Source organism: Cyprinodon variegatus, unplaced genomic scaffold (assembly GCF_000732505.1).
Source record: "Cyprinodon variegatus isolate N-32 unplaced genomic scaffold, C_variegatus-1.0 Scaffold334, whole genome shotgun sequence".
Lineage (NCBI taxonomy): Eukaryota > Metazoa > Chordata > Actinopteri > Cyprinodontiformes > Cyprinodontidae > Cyprinodon > Cyprinodon variegatus.
This window is the reverse complement of record NW_015150787.1, coordinates 513,896-533,677: the sequence shown is the minus strand read 5'-3', so window position 1 is coordinate 533,677 and position 19,782 is coordinate 513,896. Positions and strand designations below refer to the sequence as shown.

General features: G+C 36.8%; 2 protein-coding genes across 2 annotated transcripts in view; one reads left to right on the top strand and one right to left on the bottom strand.

Annotated features, from left to right (window-relative positions):
* The first annotated feature begins 1,133 nt into the window (after positions 1-1,133).
* spata22 (spermatogenesis associated 22) lies at positions 1,134-10,637 on the top strand. The gene is made up of 8 exons (XM_015385248.1): positions 1,134-1,222; positions 1,350-1,443; positions 7,043-7,180; positions 7,677-7,863; positions 8,110-8,476; positions 8,557-8,680; positions 8,771-8,868; positions 10,440-10,637. The coding sequence occupies exons 2-8, from the start codon at positions 1,404-1,406 to the stop codon at positions 10,629-10,631; spliced, it is 1,146 nt and encodes a 381-aa protein (XP_015240734.1). The 5' UTR covers positions 1,134-1,222; positions 1,350-1,403; the 3' UTR covers positions 10,632-10,637.
* Positions 10,638-10,889: 252 nt separating this feature from the next.
* LOC107091364 (transmembrane protein 211-like) overlaps positions 10,890-19,782 on the bottom strand; it is a 172,000-nt gene continuing 163,107 nt past the window's right edge. The window contains exon 3 of the mRNA XM_015385225.1: positions 10,890-13,144. Coding sequence (XP_015240711.1) covers positions 12,918-13,144 — 227 coding nt within the window. The 3' untranslated portion in view covers positions 10,890-12,917. The remainder of the gene's footprint in view (positions 13,145-19,782) is intronic.

The following is a 19,782-nucleotide window of genomic DNA, read 5'->3' as shown; positions in this document are numbered from 1 at the left end:
ATATATATATATATATATATATATATATATATATATATATATATATATATATACATGATTACATGATTAGGCTTTCTGCAGCTCTTCAGTGAAATATTTTTGTTTTCAGGGGTCATTGATGGGTTGAGTGTTATTGTCTAAGTTTTACAGTTTTAAAACTTTTTGACTCTGTTCTCGATTCTTCACATCCAAATAAGCAGGTAATGATGGGGTAATTGTCTTATTCTAAAAATATAAATTGTCGAAGTATTTTAGCCCAGTTAATTGTGGCCTAAAACCAGTTCAACCGATTTTTGTGTTAGCTGTAAATCTTTATAGGGCACTCAGTGAAATACTTTGAAAATCCAAATTTCAAGCCATTAGTGTTATTTGAATCCAGGACAAGACCTTATTACCTTTGCAACATTCAAAAATATCGATATTTTGTGGCAAAAATGAATATCAATGTAACAAGAAACGCCAAATTGCCAGAATATATTTTTTCTGGCAAAATAATTGCCAGAAAAATAACAAAAGTGCTTCTAGAAGAAATGAAAAACCCTTTTTTGTACAACATAACCTTAGAGGCATTAATGCTGATATGGGAACTTACATGTCTTAGTTTAAAAACCTAAATATGATTGTTAACTAACTTTTTTAACTTTACCTTTTAATTAGCTTTTTACCTTTTTTCCTTGACTTGTTAACTTTTTTCAACTTAATTTACAGTAGGTAATATATAATTAAAGAGCTCATGTAATTGGTCAAATGCCAAAATAAGATTTATAGCCATGTAGCAGTAGCTTTGCTGAATCGCTGGATATAGATCTTGTGCTTATAGTTCTCACTGAGGGACGGGGGGGCTCCATCTGTGAGGGGTATGCAAGGGATCAAAAACGGTCACCTGCCCTATAAAAGGTTAATTGCCGAGTCACCTGCCGTTGAATTTCTGACCTTCTAATTTACAGGGGGACCGTGAATGCATCATCTCTGCCACCAATCACCGGATGCTGGATGTGGCACCTGCCTGCCTCCTACTGAGCGGTATAAACTACTGCTGTACCTTTCTCCACCGTCATTTAGCTCATTTGTTGTCAAACGGTTTGGTTATTATTCACATATACACCGTTTCCTTTAAGATAGTTAGCAATAAGAGTAAAGAGTTACAACGGTTCACATATTCAATTTGACTAACTTGTGAAATGTAATATCATGCTAGCATATTAGCTTTAATTTATTACAGGTAACTTTTGATTAATTATAAGAAAACTTCAAAACTGCTTCGTAAAAATGTTAAATAAGAATTTATAATACTAGTGAACACTGACCAAAACTAGTTATATTTCATATGTTCTGTTTGTTTCTTCTAGTTCTGCTAATAATCCCAACTGTTAACAGAAACTGCTACAAGTTTTAGCCCCAAAATGTGGCAACAGGAACAGCAGGGGGACCGACCAGCCACAGGTTTGTCTAAGATGTTTTTAATTAAATAGCCTACTATTCTTTTTTGTAGCTGTAATAGATTTAAGTTAATCCTTTTTTTCTTGTGTTACTGAAGCAGAAATAGTAATATTTCTGTTGTTAAGATTGTTTAATATTAAATATTGGAGATTATACAACAAATTAAAAAGGGACCTGCTATATTTTTCACTTTGCTTGTAATCATACATAAAAGACACACTTATTGTAAATGATTATGGAATAAACGTGGTAAAGGTTTACACCCCATCACTAAACTGAACTCTGATACCACTGGTTAATATAATCAATCAGATTTGTCATCATTTTGATTTCTCTAAAAATGTCAAGGTACGTGTGGCACAATTCAAGATGTTAAAGAGTAAAAAAAAAAAAAACAATATTTTTGAATCTAGTTATTTCTATTAGCAAATGACACTAATTCACAACTTATTATCAGCATCTTTTGTTTTCCTAACAAGACTGGAGTTGGCTTCGGATTCATAAACTATGATTTTGGATAAATAAATGTTTGGTTACTGACCTGCAAAACCTTCTGATCAAAATCAGCAGCTATCTTCAGAGTTCTCCATCTGAAAGTGTCATAAACTTATTTTAGTTTAGTAAACCAGGTTGTTTAGCATTTTTTCCCTGTTATAAAGATAAGGAGACAGCCTACCTGTTGAAAATTGATTATTTATTGTTTACAAAAGGCCCTAGTCACTTAAGATTAATCCATTAATTTTCTTACGGTATGGGTTTTTGTTTTAGTGTGAACGGAGGGAGTGTCTGCTTTGTTTTTCTACAATTCAGCTCTGATCATTTTAACTCCTCCGAAAAATTATTTGTCAGTCAATCACATTCTTGACGTAAAACCTTTCTTGAAATGAAAAAAAAAGTAGTTTTAAATTAGAAGAAAAGTTAAGAATGCATCTATGATCTAACCTTTAAAATGAACAAAAAGCTTATTCAATATGAAAAATTTCTCCATGTTCAAAGGTAGGGGTAACACCTTTTTTCTTGCTGCTAAAGCGGTTGAACAGGGATAAATGGCGGTTGACTTTAAATATATAATTCAGGTTATTTATACAGTGACAATTCACAACAAGTGTCATCTTAAGGTACTTTACAGAGTCAGTTCCATCAAATCTTACAGAATGCTCAAAAAGTTAATTCAAAGATTAAATTAAGTCAGTGAGTTGCAGTAATCCAACTTGCTAAGCATGCAGATAGTGAAATAGGAAATAGGAAGAACCCTCCAACAGAATCGGGCTGATTGTGAACAGGCATGTGCTCTGGCCTACTGGGGGTGTGACCAGACAGATATATAAAATGAACAGAACTGTCCAGAGGTATTTTCTATGTTATTTTTCTCAGTGGAGCTAGTTTAGTGGCCTCATCTAAGAGAAAGAAAACACAGCTAAGCAAGTTAGCTGTGATCCAGGATTCTAGTCTGGAGGATGACAGATGGAACCACTGAAAGACGGGACCAAATGGATCATCTATGGTAGGAGAAAATAAATTTGCCGGCTGCAGCTGTTGAAGCGGTGCCCCCTCTCTCCAGGATCGTGTCACAGCTGAACAGAATGCCAGGCCGCATTTAGCTACCATTAACAACAAGCAACAGAAAGAACAAGAAGTTAACAGTTCAGATTAATTTAGAGTGAGAAAAAGTGGTCTCTATGTCTTCCATTGGCCCAGGTGTTTAGGAGCATAACTCCAGAGATAGCCAAGGATACGCTAATCCTCTATAGCCCTAGATTTTGGTTATATTTAGGGCTGCAACTAACAATTATTTTGCTAATCAATTAGTTTGTCAATTATTTTTTTTATTAATCAATTAATAATTGAATACAAAAGGTTCCTTAAAGAAGATTTTTAATAGAATTAAACCAGGTGAAACTAAAACTTTTCCACTTGAGGAGTTCTGGATAGAGCATTATGACAGATGAAAAAGTTTTTTAATCTTGAATGCAAAATAATTTACAAAAGTTACTCCTCTAAGTGGGTTTCTCTATCACTTATCTATCAACTATCAGCATGTTTTAGAGTCTCTATAATCTAGTTAACAATCGGTTAATAAATTACTTAACATTAATTTAGGTTATCCATCAATCATGATTAATCCGATCAATTGTTTCAGCCCTAGTTATATTTTATGTGTAAACACCATGTAAACTACATAAGATATTCAAACTTTCAGAGGTATAAAAATGAATATATAGCAAAAGAAATAAATTGAGCATTAAAAATACTACTTGGAAAAAAGGCTACTTAATATTGAATACGGGAGGGATTGCATTTGAGCCAATGAGTCGATGCAGTCAACTGGTTTTCCTTTGATAGAAAACTTGAATTTGAATGTATGATCTGGTTGAATTGTAAAGTGCCTTGAGATGACATGTGTTGTGAATTGAAATTGAATTGAATAACTGATTATATATTTAGATTTTTTTTATTTTACACGGAGTAGTTCATTAAACAAACTGTTGGCAAATTCTGGTTTTGTAAAGACCAAAATAGAAAATATACAACAACAAAAAAATCATAGTTATGCAGAATAAACCCTTTTCTGAATATTTTTAAAAATGATATTTAAATCCTTTTATTATTTTGTGAATAAAGTATTAATATAGATTGATATATCGAATAACTAATTATAAATCTATTATATCAGCCCTGGGTTGGAATAGCTGTTGGCCCACCAGCCGTTTGCCCAAAGGACAGCTCAGCCCTGGTGTTTCCCTCACTCGCTAAAACTGGAAGTTGTTTTCACAGGAAAGGATCCTAAAATACTAAAAAAAATCTGCCTCTCCATCTTTTAGAAACTCTAGGAACAGGCAGTAAACCTGCAGACTGGTTTACTGTTAATTATGTTGAATCAAAGAAGCTGCTTAGTGATTGTCTATGTATTTTTTTCTCCATCTAGTCTGATCTTGTCTGATGTTAGAAGCAGAAATGTTTTATATTAATGTACCCTGTAGCCTTCAGTAAAGACAGAAACCCATTATCTGAGACCATTGGAATATTATTAGTGACTTTTATCTCTGCTGTGTCCTTGAAATCCTTCAAAGATGGTGAAATTAAAAATAAATAAATACATTAATTAAAGATTATGGAAAGTAAAAAAAAAAAAAAAAAAACTATGAAAATACTCCCTTCCTTAGAAAATCTTTAAATTTTTTAACTGGACATTTACATGGATGATTGCTGCTGTTTATTATATTAGCGTTATTGTGTTTCTTGTGCAGAGCTATAAAAGCTTGAAACTAAATCTCAGACAGTAACCTTATAGCCACCAATGACCCTGTAGATAGAAAGACGCCACACTTCATTATCTGTCAATAGAAAACAACTTCACTGCTTGTGAGTCTAATAAACATGGATTACACTGTTTAAAAATACATATGAAAAGTAATTTACTGTTGTTAGTTACTGAAAAGACAGTTAAACCTAAACTAGATAGTATTAGATTCTGTGTGACACAAGTACTTCCTAACAAATAAATACTATAGTCAGAGTGTCCCAAAATCAAACATGCTGCCTTTTGTTGAAGCTTAATGAGATTTTTAAGTAGAGTTTTTTTGTTGTGTATTTCAACTATCAATTTGAGAATACATTAAAACAATACTTTAGGCTAATACCTTCTTTTTTTATCATGAACAATTTCTTTAAATTATCTCAGATAAACAGGGTGCTATTAGACGTCTGCTAATACATCTACCGTACATTCTTTTGAAGTCCTTCAGTTTATACAGCATCACTAAACATTATGGCTAGACCATATGGCTGGAAAATGTAATCTCCAATTTTTTCTCTACAGAATTTAATTAATTATTTTATTTTTTTGTCACTTAAGTTTTATAAAAATAAGTTTCATTGTTATCTCCCTTTTGTCTCCTCTTTCTTTCCTCTTTTCTACTTTTTTTTTCTGTTTTTCCTTTCCTGTTCTACTTACATTGCAGTGTCCATGTAAGCTGTAATACTCCCTGCATGAATTATAATAAAGCTATTTATATGCATAAATCAAGCAGAACACTATGGCGATAGCCTTACTGCTCCACTTGTGAAAGTAAAATCTGTTGGGCTCTTTCTGGCATCAAGAAAATTATTCTTATTGCCACATCGCCAGACAGGACACTGTAAAAAAAAAAAAAAACTGTTTTATAATAATAATAATAATAATAGCAATAATAACTAACTTACATACCTTAGAATTAGATTGTAAAAAAACACATTAATGTCAAATAGGCTTGTAAAATAATCAGGTTATACAACAAACATTGATAATATAACACGCTTAAAGCTAGAGGTGTTACACAATGAGCTGGTTTATCACTTATCTGTAAATTTAAAACCGAAAGCGATAAACTGATATCACACTGAGCTATGGAAGAAGTTGTTTCTTGGAAAAATCAATCAATAAAACTGTCATGTTTGGGTTTTCAGACTCTGAATAGGAGCAATAACGGAGGCAATGATCAGTTAAGGGTTTTATTGAAGTTTTGTGGTGTACAGAGAGGAGTCCGGCAGGCAGGGCTGTCAGGATACTGCTGGAAGAGGTTTGGTGACAGGTGAGAAACAGTTCGGTGCAGGTAGAGGAGTGAGGGATGTGTGAGACTCACAGAGAGGAAGGCTTGGCGTCTGTTTGGGAGGATGGTGTCCAGTGGTCCAGTCTGTTGGTGCAGGTCCGATTGGTGAGACCAGATGGTGGTGTCTGAGGGTGGACAGGCAGGTGAGCTCAGGCAGGAGGGCTTTTTTGGTTCTGAGGCCAGAAGCCTCACTGGTTCCTAGAGGCTGACTGAAAACGCCTCTAACGGGGGTCCAAAGCGCAGAGGTCTCTCGAGTGGTTTCTAGGCTTGGGATCCTGGATTCTAGTAGAAGGGAGCAGAGAGGACAGGGTTAGATTCAGGCAAAGCTAAGATGCTAGGCTTGGTTCTGGATCAGTTGTACCAACGCTGGAGCATTAACAAACTGACGCCCTCCTCCTGGTTCCAGCTCCTTAAAAAGGGTGGGAATCAGCCTGATGAGGAGCACCTGCCCGTCCAGCCCTGCAGAGAGAGAAAAAAAGGACAAACCCAGCCTGCACCAAGGACTGGGAGTATGACAAAAACTGATGAATTGTCCAGACAAATCCATATATTGTGTAAATAAATGCAGGCTACATGTCTGATTCACTCTTTTTCACTAATTCTCTGCAACAACTTCTATACCATTCCATTTTTTGGTTGAATACAGCATCCAGCGGTAGCAGCAGGTAAATGCTAAACGTGGTCCTGGAAAGTCCTTAAATGCTCCTTTAATTTGATTTTAAGCAAGGTGTGGGAACCCTGTGGGTGGATAGAAGTACAGAGGCTCCAGATAGGAATGTTAAACTACAACTCTGCTTTCTGTTTTACATTGTATGTTTTATTACATTGTATATATCTGTTATAACATGTTGAGTGTCTGCTTTATTGGAAGATTATTTCCTACATGTGACGTCCTGCATGATTCATACAAAATAATGACAAATCTACATGTGTGTGTATTAAAACTTGGCTTTTACACTCTCTAATTGCCCCTCTGTTGTGGTCATAGGTGTTTCCTTTGTTCTGTCTATCAGGCTACCTTCCTGTGTCACTCTTTAACCAGAGGAAGAGAAACAGGATTCCTCTGAAATCTGTTCCTGGACAAACTGAGTTCTTTCCCCCAAATGAAGCCACGGCCAGCACCAGTTCAGCTGCTCCTCTCGGCGCCTCAGGTAATCACTCTTAACCATTTGACACCAAGTGATATATGAGTTTTTAACACCTCTGCATCATCAGTGTGATTTTTTACATTTTTTTTGTCCTTGAAAAACAATCCGACACAGGTAGCGCAGAGATGATCTGTAATAAATTGCATTTAAATTCCTACTGCATCACAAATAATTACAAAGAAAATTTCCAAATAATCCTTCTTCCCATAGAATAGAATATTCAGCGAGAGTCTTAGTTTATAAAAAATATTAATTTAAGTTAAAGCCTTTCATCGTGTTTCCGTCACTAGGTGGCAGCACATTCACAGAAACTGTCAGACTATGTTTAAAATGTTTTTGGAAAAGTTTAAAAAAATGTTTTATGTACCACATCTTGAAATTTTAATACTTTGCTACCTTGTACTCTATTTTACTTCAATAATTTCAATTAATACGTAGCAAGATCATGTTTAGATACTAGTGAGAGTGGGATTTACCCCTGGGATGTTCTTCTTCTCAGGTGCCTATGGATGTTACCCGGTCTCAGGTTCTTCTTCTAGTGCTCCTCAAAACCATCAGTGGAACAGAAAAGGTTTCCCAGAGTCTGCTAAACCCCCGCAGTATGGCAGCAACAGACCTGCTCCTGGACCCTTTACAACCAGAGTCATCAAACCCATGTCACATCCCTACAAACCAGGGGCCAAGAGGTGCTCCTCACTCACTCTCTGTCCTTCACTTCTTTTATCTTTCCTTGTAAAAAAGGTTAAGGAATATTCATTTTCATAACACAATAACAAGCAAATGATCTGCATAATGTTAAAATCTTACTCATACGTTGGTTCTGTTTCATTGTTTTCATAGGATAGAATTTTACAGAATTGTCACCACTGTATATTACATTTAAAATAAAGAATCTTGCTTTTTTAATTAAACTGAATATTGTGTTTCTTCAGCTCCATGATGGACCAAACCAGCTTTAGACCCAGCCAATGGGATTCCAGCTTTGGTGATAATTCCAGACAAAGCAAAAATCAACATCCTTCCGGCAACGAGAACCAGGGAAGCAGACCAACACGGCACGCAGGACCCCCTCAGATGACTCATCAGTCGTCCCGCAAACCAACGTTCTCTGCACATCAGTTTTCCCAGCAGTCCAGACCTCTGCCTCCTCAAGAACCACCCGTCAGGCCCTCTGCTCATGCTGCACAGCAACCTCACAAGTCCTGGAAATTTACTAACAGCTTTGAGGAGCAGAAATCTAACCAAGTTGTAAAAAACAGTTCAAATCAAACTCTTAGAGCTCAACCAACCAAGAATCAGGTAGAAAGTTACATTAAACTTTTAAAATCAGTTCCTGTCATTTGTTATCGTGTAACAATGATTCTGATGAATATTTTCAGCAGGAAGCGGTTCCAGTGAAACCCGCCATGGAGCCTTCTCTCAGGATCCTGACTACAGTTATTAAAGGAATGAGACACTGGAGCCAGTTTAAAGACAAAATTCCTTGCTTTTATGAGATATTTGGTCAGGCAATTAACGTTCCTATAACTTGCATTTCCTCTGTTTACTTCATTCTTAACACCTTTAAACAAACTGGTTTTTTTTTTCCCACAGCTACTCTGGACTCTGCAGTCACACTGGGGCGCTACGGAGCCAAGAATTTTCTCCTGAGAGACGGGAAGGACGTGCTGCAGTGTGTCTTCTATGAAAATGTGAGTTTAGACTTAGACAGATTAATTTAGTCATTTTGTATACACAAGTGTAAACAAAAATACATTTTGTTAAGAACAGCTCTCTAGAAAATTTCATTTTTTTTAAAGTGCAGCCTTGAAAACAGTAAAAAATACATAAAAACAGTAAAATAAACATATGACTGTATATTTACAGTTCTAACATTTCTTTTTCTTTATAATAAAATATAATAAATATAATAAAGGACTAGTAGTAAGTAGAGTTTGAAATAAAATGTAAATAAAATGCAAATATGCTAAGCTATAGTCATAGATGCTGGCTATCATGTATTTTGTTTGAACTAATGTTAAGCTGCAGATGTTTCTCTAACTATTTACCTTTTTAAAACTTTTTCAAAACTTCAGTGCATTTATATTTTACAAAGGCAGGTCTCTCTGTTCTGCATTATCCATTCAGACCACCTGGCTAACAAAAATAGACAGTAAAGATTCAGCAAAGCCGATTTTAAAATGACCCAGTTTGCTTCTTTTAATATCTGTAAAGGCAATTTATGATATTCCAGAGATTCCTTCCTTAAAAAATGATTCATTTTTTAAATGAAGTATTTTTTCTTGATAGGAAGTATATATAAGTTTTATCTATAGTCCAAAACGAAGTAGCACCTGTTTATAGAGTGGAAGGAAAACAATAGCAATCTACATGTGTAGCGTTTTGCTTTCAGCCCCTTTTACTTTAACACCTGAATAAAATCTTGTGAAACTATGATTTTCCATGAATGCTTTGGAGGTTTGTTAGAGTATATTGATGCCAAACAGCTCAGTGAAAACCAAGCAGCACAACAGGCAGAAGAGAGACAGTGTTTTTAAATAAAGATTTTAAAAGTAGAGTTAAGTAATAGAACAATTTACTTAGAAAACAGTACGGCTCAGCTGCAGAACAAGCCAAACAATGGGGACAAGAGACCCATGATAACTCTGTAGCTTAAGTAGGAGAACCTGGTGATGGGAAAACTAGTAATCATGCACTTTGCAAATCAGGCATTTATCTTTGTGTGTCAAGAAGAAAGTCGTTGTTAAAAGGATTTCAAATGGGGCCGGTTTGCCACAAGCAAAGCAAAAGATGCAGAGAAGTGGTCGACCTAAAACGTTCTGTGTGGCAGAAAGTCAAACTCTGAACCCACCATCCTTGAAGCACGGTAGCAGAAGTGTCATGCTGTGGGGATGCTTTCCTTCAGCTGGGATAGTTATTCTGGTGAGCAGTAAATAGATGGTGATAACGGTGAGAGGCTGAAAAGACGCAGCCTGTTTAGGACCCTGAACGCACTATTAATATGTTGTGAAACTGAGCCTGAGGTAAAGAAGAATAAGCAAACATGTCACTATTTGAATGTGCACAGCTGAAACTGTGGGTTTTAAGGGACTGAATACCAGTGGGTACCACAGTTTGCAGATTTCTATTGGTAAAATTGGCCTTTTCCCCTAAATGTCACAGTTACGGGAACATCTTTCTATTATTATTAATATTATTGGCATGAAACTGTAAAATATAACAGAATAAATGTTGTTTCATTTCCCCGTTTGATGCCTATCAGGAGCAGGCGCTGCCACGCCTCATCCGAGGTCAGGTCCATCGCTGCGTCGGCAACTATGACCGCAGCAGAGACGTGCTGATCTGTATGTCTGTCAGAGCCGGGCAGCCGTCAGAGCAGAGGAACGCTCTGGAAGCCGTCAAAGTCTCGGATGCAGAGATGAGAGCACAGGTCAAGATACTCAGCGAAGTCTGAGCATCAGCTGTCTTCAAAAGTTTTAGGTTTTTCTAACATTTCTGTAGCTCGTTAAAAATGTTTACCAGTTAGTTATAAGTGATGTTTGCGTTTTTTTTACCCTGAAGTGATGCTGCTTCCACAGGGTTATTTTCTGTAGCCATTGAACTACTTGTTCTAATTTACTGTTTTCATAGTTCTCTGAGAACAGATATAAAGTTCATTTAAAACTAAGTAAAGAGTAAAGGATCTTTTTTTTAAAGCCATGATTTTTCTTTATTATTACAAAGGAATGCCACAAAACAACCAGAAGAGCAATTTGGTTAAAGCTAACACAAATCAGTTTATTGAAAAAGTATAATCCAAAAAAGGGGCAGTTAGGAATAATGTGATACCAACAACAGTTAGTTTATTTACAGTAAAATACCACAATGAAAAAAAGACATTTTCTCAACAAAAAAACTGTTTTTTTTTTACCAGTGCTGAAACTACACGTAGCTTTCCAACAAATATGGGGATGAGTCCAGTTGGAGGTCCAGTACATTACCAGCATTGCAATATGATTTCTTTCAAAGATTTAAGCATACTTTGGAGTTATTTAACATTTAGTTTGCTAAACCCTGACTAAAAACTGAGTTTAGGCTTGATGGTCCTGGCAGTGAACCAGATCACTTTGCTGGGCCCCCATTTGATTTAAAAGAAAAATTTCCCACCCCCCTCCAAACAATATTTTTGACAGTTTAACAAAAAAGTCAACTGCTGTAAACCATATTGCAATATTTAAAGTTTCTTCCTGTGTTAGACAGTTCAACATTTCTATCATTTATTTTTCTGGTTACCTCACAGATTTTGCCATTTATTTATTTAGTTCACTCCTACCATGCCGTCTTATAGTTACCACTGATCTAAAACTCATCAGCTTGTTGGTGGACCCTTTTTTACATTAAATGTTATCATGTACTAGAAATGCTTTTTAAATCCCGTCTATTTCTACATGAAATTCAATAAAAACGATGCAGAGAAAGGATGTGAGCATTATCACCTCCTAATGAAGCACTTGGAGTGATTCACCTCTTTTGGATAATCTGCAGAAGCGTTTCAGAGGATGATGAAAAAAAAGTGTGTTGCATTCCTCTTGGCTATTATCTTCGCTAATATCTTCATAGACGTCTTTTCCCTCCCAAACATTACTGAGATCACACTGCATGAAGTACATAAAAAAACACTTTACCACTAGGAGGAAAAATAGAGGAGAAAAACACATCACATCGCACAACAGATTCCTCTGCTTTCATTAGAGAGAGACCTGATAACTGTATGAAACTTGTCTTTGTTGCGTTAAAAGGCACAATTTGGTCAGATCACATTTAAAATCTAGATCAGTTCCACCGTTAACAGAACCCATCTTTCCATGCAGTTTTAGAAACCCTCCCTACACCTCCTGGCATTTTGCAACATTTTTATTTCCTGAATTGAAGTTTAGTATCGGGTGTTGAGGGCAGAGAACACAAGCTAACTACGTCACACGAACAAATCTGGGGAAAAGGTTGACAAAAACAAGCAGTGTCTTCAACATTTTTTTTTTTAGATTTTTTTCCTTTTATAACAACACTGCACTGAAACAAACATCTTTTTTACCTCCTCATAGGAAAGGAGGCTGGTTTTGAAATTGTCCTTTCTGCGGCGTTGACGCTGCGTCTCTGTGTCCTTTCCTTGGATTCAGTCTCTGAAAGCTGAACATTGTCCTGACTTCCATTAGTTCTCTGTCAGGCGAAAAGAAAAAGAAGCATCTGAAGGGAAATATCCTTCTAAGTCCTTTTTTAAAGAATTGTTTAGCACTTCAAAGTTCCCACATGTTTATTTATCAACACTGACCAATTTATTTTAGAGACGACTCATTTAAAGTTCAGATACGTCCGTCTGCATCCTTCAAATGTACTTCAATTCTCAAACTGTCCTTATTGCCTCTTTATCAAGCTTTCTTATACACAAAAAACTTGCACTGAACAGAAATGGCGCTGAAACCCCGGAGCCATGTAGCATCATGCTTCCATTTGGATGCAACATGTCTTCACAGAAACATAAAACCAAGTTCACATTTTAGAGGTTGGACTTTTTTTGTTAATTAAACATTAAAAAAAAAGAATAACTTTACAGATGCAGGAAGACGGCTTTTGGATTTTTTTTCTTCTGTATTTTCAGCTGCAGTTATGGCTGAGTGGGGCTTCCTCAGGAGCTTTTCAGGACTTTAGGTCCTGATCGTACAAAGTGGTCAAGAGTTAAAGAGAGAAAAAAAACAAGGCTGAACTATAACAGAGTGGGCAGAGGGGTGGGGGACAGCTGCTCCTTCGGTGCATATTTGGCAAAGAAGGGCAAGAAGACGGTGAGCATGACTCCAACGATAGCCAGCATGTAGCCCCAGCCGATCTGGCACTCGCCGGCGTAGTAGATGTCAGCGTCTCCGCAGAAAGATCGAACCAGTGAGGAGTTAAGGCCGAAAGGGTACACCAGCAGACCAGTAGCCATGATGAACACTGCGAAGAGAAAGGTGAAAAGGAGAGGTTAGAAAGTAAGACAAAAACTGCAAGGGAGGGTTTTAGAAAAATGAAATAGTGTTTCTTCTTTACAGAAACTCGTGTGACAACATTAATTAGATTTCAATAGCAGAATAATGTCCATATGTTTGGATCGGCTCTCTGGACTTCTCAGAAAGCGATTTTGTTCTTTTTCAACAATCTTTAAAAGATCCAAATACATCAAGATGTCCTATGTGTAGATTACATTTGATACATTTGTTTTATTTGTTCATTCCTTCTCGTTCTTTCTCTTCTCCAGGCAGATGTTGCAGATTTGCAACAGCTAAAAGCCACTTAGCTAATTACTCCACATCCATATTTTAAAAGCTTTTGTTACTCCGAAGTACAATAGAAGGACTTAGTTGTGCATTTGCAACAAACAGTTTCTCTCCAGCTCACCAGATAGCACTACTGACTCACTTTCAACAAGGCTGAGTCCTTGGAGTCACTGAAACAGATTTTCTAAGCACCAATTTCATATAAGTATCACTACCAATTTCCATTATTTTGAAATCAATACTACATAAGATGAATCATGGATGTTTATAGATATGACACATGCCAATTGTCTCTAATTTTGTGAGAGAAATTTATTTTTCGAATTTTGTTTTGTTGATTTTTTGTTTGTGACATTCAAATAAATTGAACGTTCATATCAGATTCAATCTTCAGTGTTAATTTACCACTCCGGGCCACTGTTGCAAATCTGCAATATCCCAGAATCCATTGCATATGAAGGTCTCTCTCAAAAAAAGGTCTGAATTGTATATTACTACCCCATATGATCATTTTGTCCAAATATCAGATTTTTCCGGCAACTAAAACTTAATTTGAGCCTGAGAGGGTTAGCAATATAATTTACCAAAAAAGTTCAGGCCAAAATGATTCACACCCCCACCAGATTTTCAGACATTTTTACTAAACAAGAAATTGCTTTCTAATAGGAGATACAATTAAAAGAAGTTTAAATTTATATAAAAAAAAAACTGTTTTTTAAGATGAATAAAAATTAATGTTGAAATGTATTTACATCCGTCTCAGTAACTAACAGAAAAATCTTTTAGCATTACACCACACAAAACCATACACAGCAAAAAATAGTAATCTAAATTAGATTACTAAGTGTGAGACACTTTGCCAGAGGAATAAAACAATTTACATTTAAAATAAGAAAAACACTATTGAATTGTGCATATTATCTTATTAACTATTTTTTAAGTAAAATACTCATTCCATTGGCAAATCGTATTTATCTACTCAAATTAGGGGTAAATGCACTTAATTTAAGATTTTTTTTTTTCTTATTTCTAGATTGTTTTTGCAGTGTGGCTTTTTGCAAGTTTCCGCAGATAATTTGAACCAATCACGTTTCACGTTGCACTCCAAGGCGTTGAGGTTGGAAGGCCTCTGTGCCATCACCCTAATCCATAGCTCCCTCCACAGAGGAATTCAATTCAAGTTGAATATAGAACTTTGAGCACTTTCCGTCAAAAGAAACATGTTGATTAAATAAAAAAACAAAAAACAAATCAAGGCTGAACTGCACCTTTAAGTTTCCCGTTTAAGACAAGCATTATGAATTGAACTTTAAAACTACCTTTGTAGATATTTGTCATAATTCATGTAGGTATTGTTTAGTTTCACTTTTTTAAGCTATCAAAAACTTATCTACAAAGACTTTCTTTTAATAATCCAGTGGTTGCAATAAAACTATATTGTTGTATCAACTATAATCCACTTGGTGGCAGTAGAAGGCTAGTTTAAATTGCTGGTAACATCTAATGTAGATAGATCATCTGTGCTTTAACAGCCTTAATAGAGTTTTGACTCTATTTAGACTTAAAAAATATAAACACATAATTACAAAAAATGCTTTTAAAGAACCATAGAAAAGTTGCACAAACCATTTTTTTATTGTTTTCATTTTTTTGTATTTCATAGAAGAAATGAAATCATGTAAAATATCTTTCTAACCTGCACAGCGATTTGTTTCATCAGACATCAGCATCTGCACCCACAGACTTTTACAAACAGAGACGAGTCTGATCCTCACTGCCAGGTATTGACTCTGCTACTGATGCTCTCAGTCATTCTGAGAACTGGCTGGGTTTCCATTACATTCCTCAGCATCAGAGTGCCTTTAGAGCTGAGGAGCTGAAGTCACAGAAAAACCATGAACTGATGGTAGATAACTCTTTAAAAAATATACACATGTATTTGAAGCCTCTATATTGATTTTTAGTTCTTTGTTCCAAAGTACGGGATTCAAGCTTTGAGAAGCTGTATTCATGCAATAGCCGTAATGGCTTAGGTGTAAAGGATCAAATCGATGGTTTGTGAGGGCAGTAGACAGAGTTAGGAAGCTCTCCATGGGCTTTGAGAAAATAGAACAAAATAGTAAGATGTTGTAGTTTGTCTCTTTAGAATACAATTAAACTTTTATTGTCATTAGATTGTCACAAGTACAAAACAACTAAATGAACTCTCTGCATTTAACCCATCCCCTTGGGGAGCAGTGGGCTGCCATTGTGCAGCGTCCGGGGAGCAGTGTGGGGTTAAGGGTCTTGCTCAGGAACCCAGAGCGGCAGTCCATGAGATTGGGGCTTGAACTCAGAACCTCTGGGATCCAAGCGCAATGCCCTAACCACTAGGCCCCCACTCCACTTATACCAAAGGTCCTCAGTCAGAGGTACCGACTCTGTAGATCCTGTTCTTTCTCAAACGCAGCTGTACTAACTCCATTTCAATCCGAAAAACTCATACTAAGAAAAAAGACAATTAGGAGGAATTTATTGATACAATACTTTTGATACTTTTTACAATACTATCGGTATTCGGTAGGAAACATAGCATTTAATTTTGATAGATATGCATGAACAGGAGCAAAGAATAGGGCTTTGTCCCCCCAGGCCTGAAACTGGTGGTGGAGTGGAGATAGAGGAAGTTGGTCAGTCTGTAGACTGCTGGTTAGCGAGACGGTCTGCTGAGTTTTATGGGGAGATCTAGTGGATTGTGTGAGCTGATTCTAGAGCTTCACTCACGGACCTGAAGATGGAAGTCCAGTTTGGATAACACAGGCTGAGAGAACCTGTCCATGATGAGCAAGCATGAAGTGACAGTGGAGAGGAAAAACTCCCCGTAGGGAAGGAACTTCTGGCAGAACCAGGCTCAACATGGTGGTCTTCTGCCGGACCGGTTAAGATGAGACAGGGAACGCAGTGAGATTCCAGGAGGAATGACACTCTGATGAAGCTTTAGCTATGATGGTGGAGGAGAGGCTGGAGGTGGGTTGAAACGGGGACATCTGAATGAACAGCGCAACCACCGCCTGCGCACAGGAGCAGACAGTTAGGATCAGGGGCCTTTTAAGATGAACTTTGGATGCCGATTGGCTTTCGTGGAGGCGTGGTTCAAAGCTGATTGGGTGTGCTGCAGGTGGATGTAGGAAAGCATTCAGTTTCTTCAGTTGAACTTCCGCCTAGGCTCCATTTCAGAACACAAGTACAACAAATCTAGCCTAGGCTAAAATTGTACGTCCAAGTCTGAAAGATTTGTGTTTTTCACCACTCTGACCTCTAAATCCAATATGGCTGCCATGCGTCTAAAATTAGGAGGATGAATGTAGTAAAATACAGTTTCTATAACATTCTGACAATTTGTTTCTCAATAAATCTTTCAGACACACAGAAGTGCCTAACATCATTCAGTAAACATGTTGCTATAGCGACTGAGAGCACATAATGACAAAAAAGATACAGTTTTTTAGCTTGTGTAGCTAGCAGTCTTTTTGTAGCTTAGTTCTACGTTAAAATACGTTCATTGGAATTTACTCTGTGAATTATAAACCCTTGTAGTTCTTCAGAAGAAAACAAAAAGCAGCACAAATATTAAAAGTACTCTTTTCAGAGCCTTCCTCTTAATGTTGTGTGTAGAAATAAAAAAACTGTATTTTACTGTTGCCCTGCTAGCTCTTCATGTAGCGCCATGTCTTAGATAGGTGCTTAAAAAAACAACAACCCAAAAAACAGGAGCAGTGGCTGAAAATCTAAAGCACTTCCCTCTAAAACTACTCAGACTAAAGCATGTAAAGAAATATGGTTATAAAAGGACAGATTGGACCATAATCCCCAAAAAGAAAGGTCAACACAGCAATAAAATCAAGGAACTGTCTGCTAAGGAGAGTCATGGCCAGATGTTATCAAGTAGAGCGGATAGAGTTCAGGATGGTGTTTTAATCAGATTAGAGAGAAACAAATGTTTTCGAAAATAACTCTGGAAATCCTTGACAAAAGCACAGGGCGAAAATAAAACTGTAAAAAGCCAGACCGACAAATAGAACGACTTAATCACACCTAAAAAAAAGGAAAAAACAACCAAGAGAAATAAAAAAAACTAAACATCACAGTCTTCCTGTCAGGAAAAAAATACTTCATTAAAAAATTAATCTTGTCTTAATGAAGGAATCCCTGGAATATCGTAAATAACCTTTACTGATATTAAAAGAAACAAACTGGATAATTTTTTATATCAGCTTTGCTGCATCTTTATTGTTTATTTTTGTTACACTCCTAGCCGAGGCAGTCTGAATGGATAATGCAGGACAGAGCAACCTGCCTTTGTGAAAACCCTTCAATTAAGGTCAGAGAAAGCGTGACCCAGCAGCGTAGTTCCCACTGCTCAGTCTACAAACCTCATCTCTAAAGGATGGAACATAGCCCAGTGGCCTGCTTTTAAGAGGGACGTCTAGTTCGCTGCAAGAGGCTGACATGACATGAAGATGCCAGGTGGGGGTCCGATGACTGAACAGGCTCATTGCTCGTCCCACCAGGACATCCATTTAACATGGCGAAATGAATAATGAACATCAGAGTCCGCTGGCACCATGGAAGGAATGCCTGGGCTCAGGGTAGCCACAGAGAGAAGATAGCTAGTGTAAATGCAGATATGAAGTATACAAAATAAATCTATAATCCGAAGGTCTAAGTTCAGCTCTGGGAGAAGGTCGATTGTGTGCTTTAATAAGACTCCACACCAGGCATCCCCACAGTTGGTCCTCGAGGGCCGCTGTCCTGCAGGATTTAGGGGCTTCCCTGCTCCAGCACAGCTGATTTTAATCGAAAGCTGATTAACAGTCTTTTGTTCAACTGTAATCATCATAACCAGCTGTGCTAAAGTGGGAAACCTCCAAAACCTGCAGGACAGCGGCCCTCAAGGACCGACTTTACTGCTCGACACAGTATTTAAGTGCAAGATTGTGTAATATGTGAAAAGGAAAATTCCATATTTACAAAATTACAGTTATACACATAAGGTTAGACAGTCAGTTCTACAGTCAGTTCTATTCTTTTTTTTATGAACAAATTCAACAAAATGGTACTAAATCCATGTGTGGTTTGCAGTCTCCAGTTCATATAGCCTCCATATGAACTGGGGGCTATATGAACTGTCCCAAAAGTTTGGTTGTGAGAAGTGATCAATGATATTGCAATGCTGGTATATGGATGTGTGTGGGATGGGGAAAGCAAGCAGCAGCTCACCACCACTTTAGCTGGTTAAAAATATTCAAGCTATTATGAGGAACAGAAATACTTAACAATTTATTATCAAGCAAAAAAAAAGCAGAGACATGTGGCTGTGAAATGAGCCAACAGCGTATTAACAATCAGCAGGAAGCACTGAGCTCCTTTTTTATTTTTATCCTAAAAGACCCAAAGAGCTGACTGTGTTCAAACCTCCAAGCTAACAGTTTTAACCTGAAAAAAGTATTCATACAAAAGCTGTTACACCAAATCAAATCAAGGGTTTGCTGCAGCAATTGCTGCATGACGAGGCAGTGAAAACTTAAAGGTACGTAACCATGTTAGTTTATATTTCTTATATTTATATATGAGTAACTCACTTTGGTTGCATACAGTTTTTTTTGGGGATATATTTTATTTTTTATTTTTTGTGTTTTATGCTTAGTTCTTGCTCAATTTCTTGGTAAGTAAAGCCCCTCATGTTAACTTACAAGGCCATGTGGCCTACTAGACCTAGACTTAGATACATTTATTTGTAATTTTGTAAAACAAAAAGAAATTTTGTTTGGAACAGCTCTCTGGACAATTTCATCTTTTTTAAAAGTGCAGCCTTGAAAAATAATAAAATATATATATATATATTAAAGCAGAAATATCAACATATGTCTGTATATTTACAGTTCTAACATTTAATTTTTTTTTGATAAAATATAATAAATATAATAAAATACAATACAATAACCCATTTTTAAAAAACACTCAGCAGTCTAATGGCAGTGGGGAAGAAACTGTTGTGGAATCTGCTGGACCTGCATCGGATGCTTCGAAGTTTCTTCCCAGAGGGCAGCAGGGAGATCAGTCCATGGTGGGGGTGTGAGGGGTCATTGATGATGTTATGGGCTCGGGATACAGCGCTGGGATGAAATGTCTTCAATGGAGGAAAGAGGAGCCCCGATGATCCTCTCTGTAGTTCTCACCACTATTCTCACCTTCTTCCAGTCTGAGGCGCTGCAGCCTCCACACCACACAGTGAGACAGCTGGTCAGAATGCTCTCTATGGTGCTTCTGTACTATGGC

Bases quoted from the DNA above. Each gene is read 5' to 3' on its own strand.
- spata22 (XM_015385248.1), top strand. From the start codon at position 1,404: ATGTGGCAACAGGAACAGCAGGGGGACCGACCAGCCACAG. The intron at 1,444-7,042 runs GTTTGTCTAAGA...TCTGTCTATCAG, and splicing joins GGGGGACCGACCAGCCACAG to GCTACCTTCCTGTGTCACTC. The intron at 7,181-7,676 runs GTAATCACTCTT...TCTTCTTCTCAG, and splicing joins TGCTCCTCTCGGCGCCTCAG to GTGCCTATGGATGTTACCCG.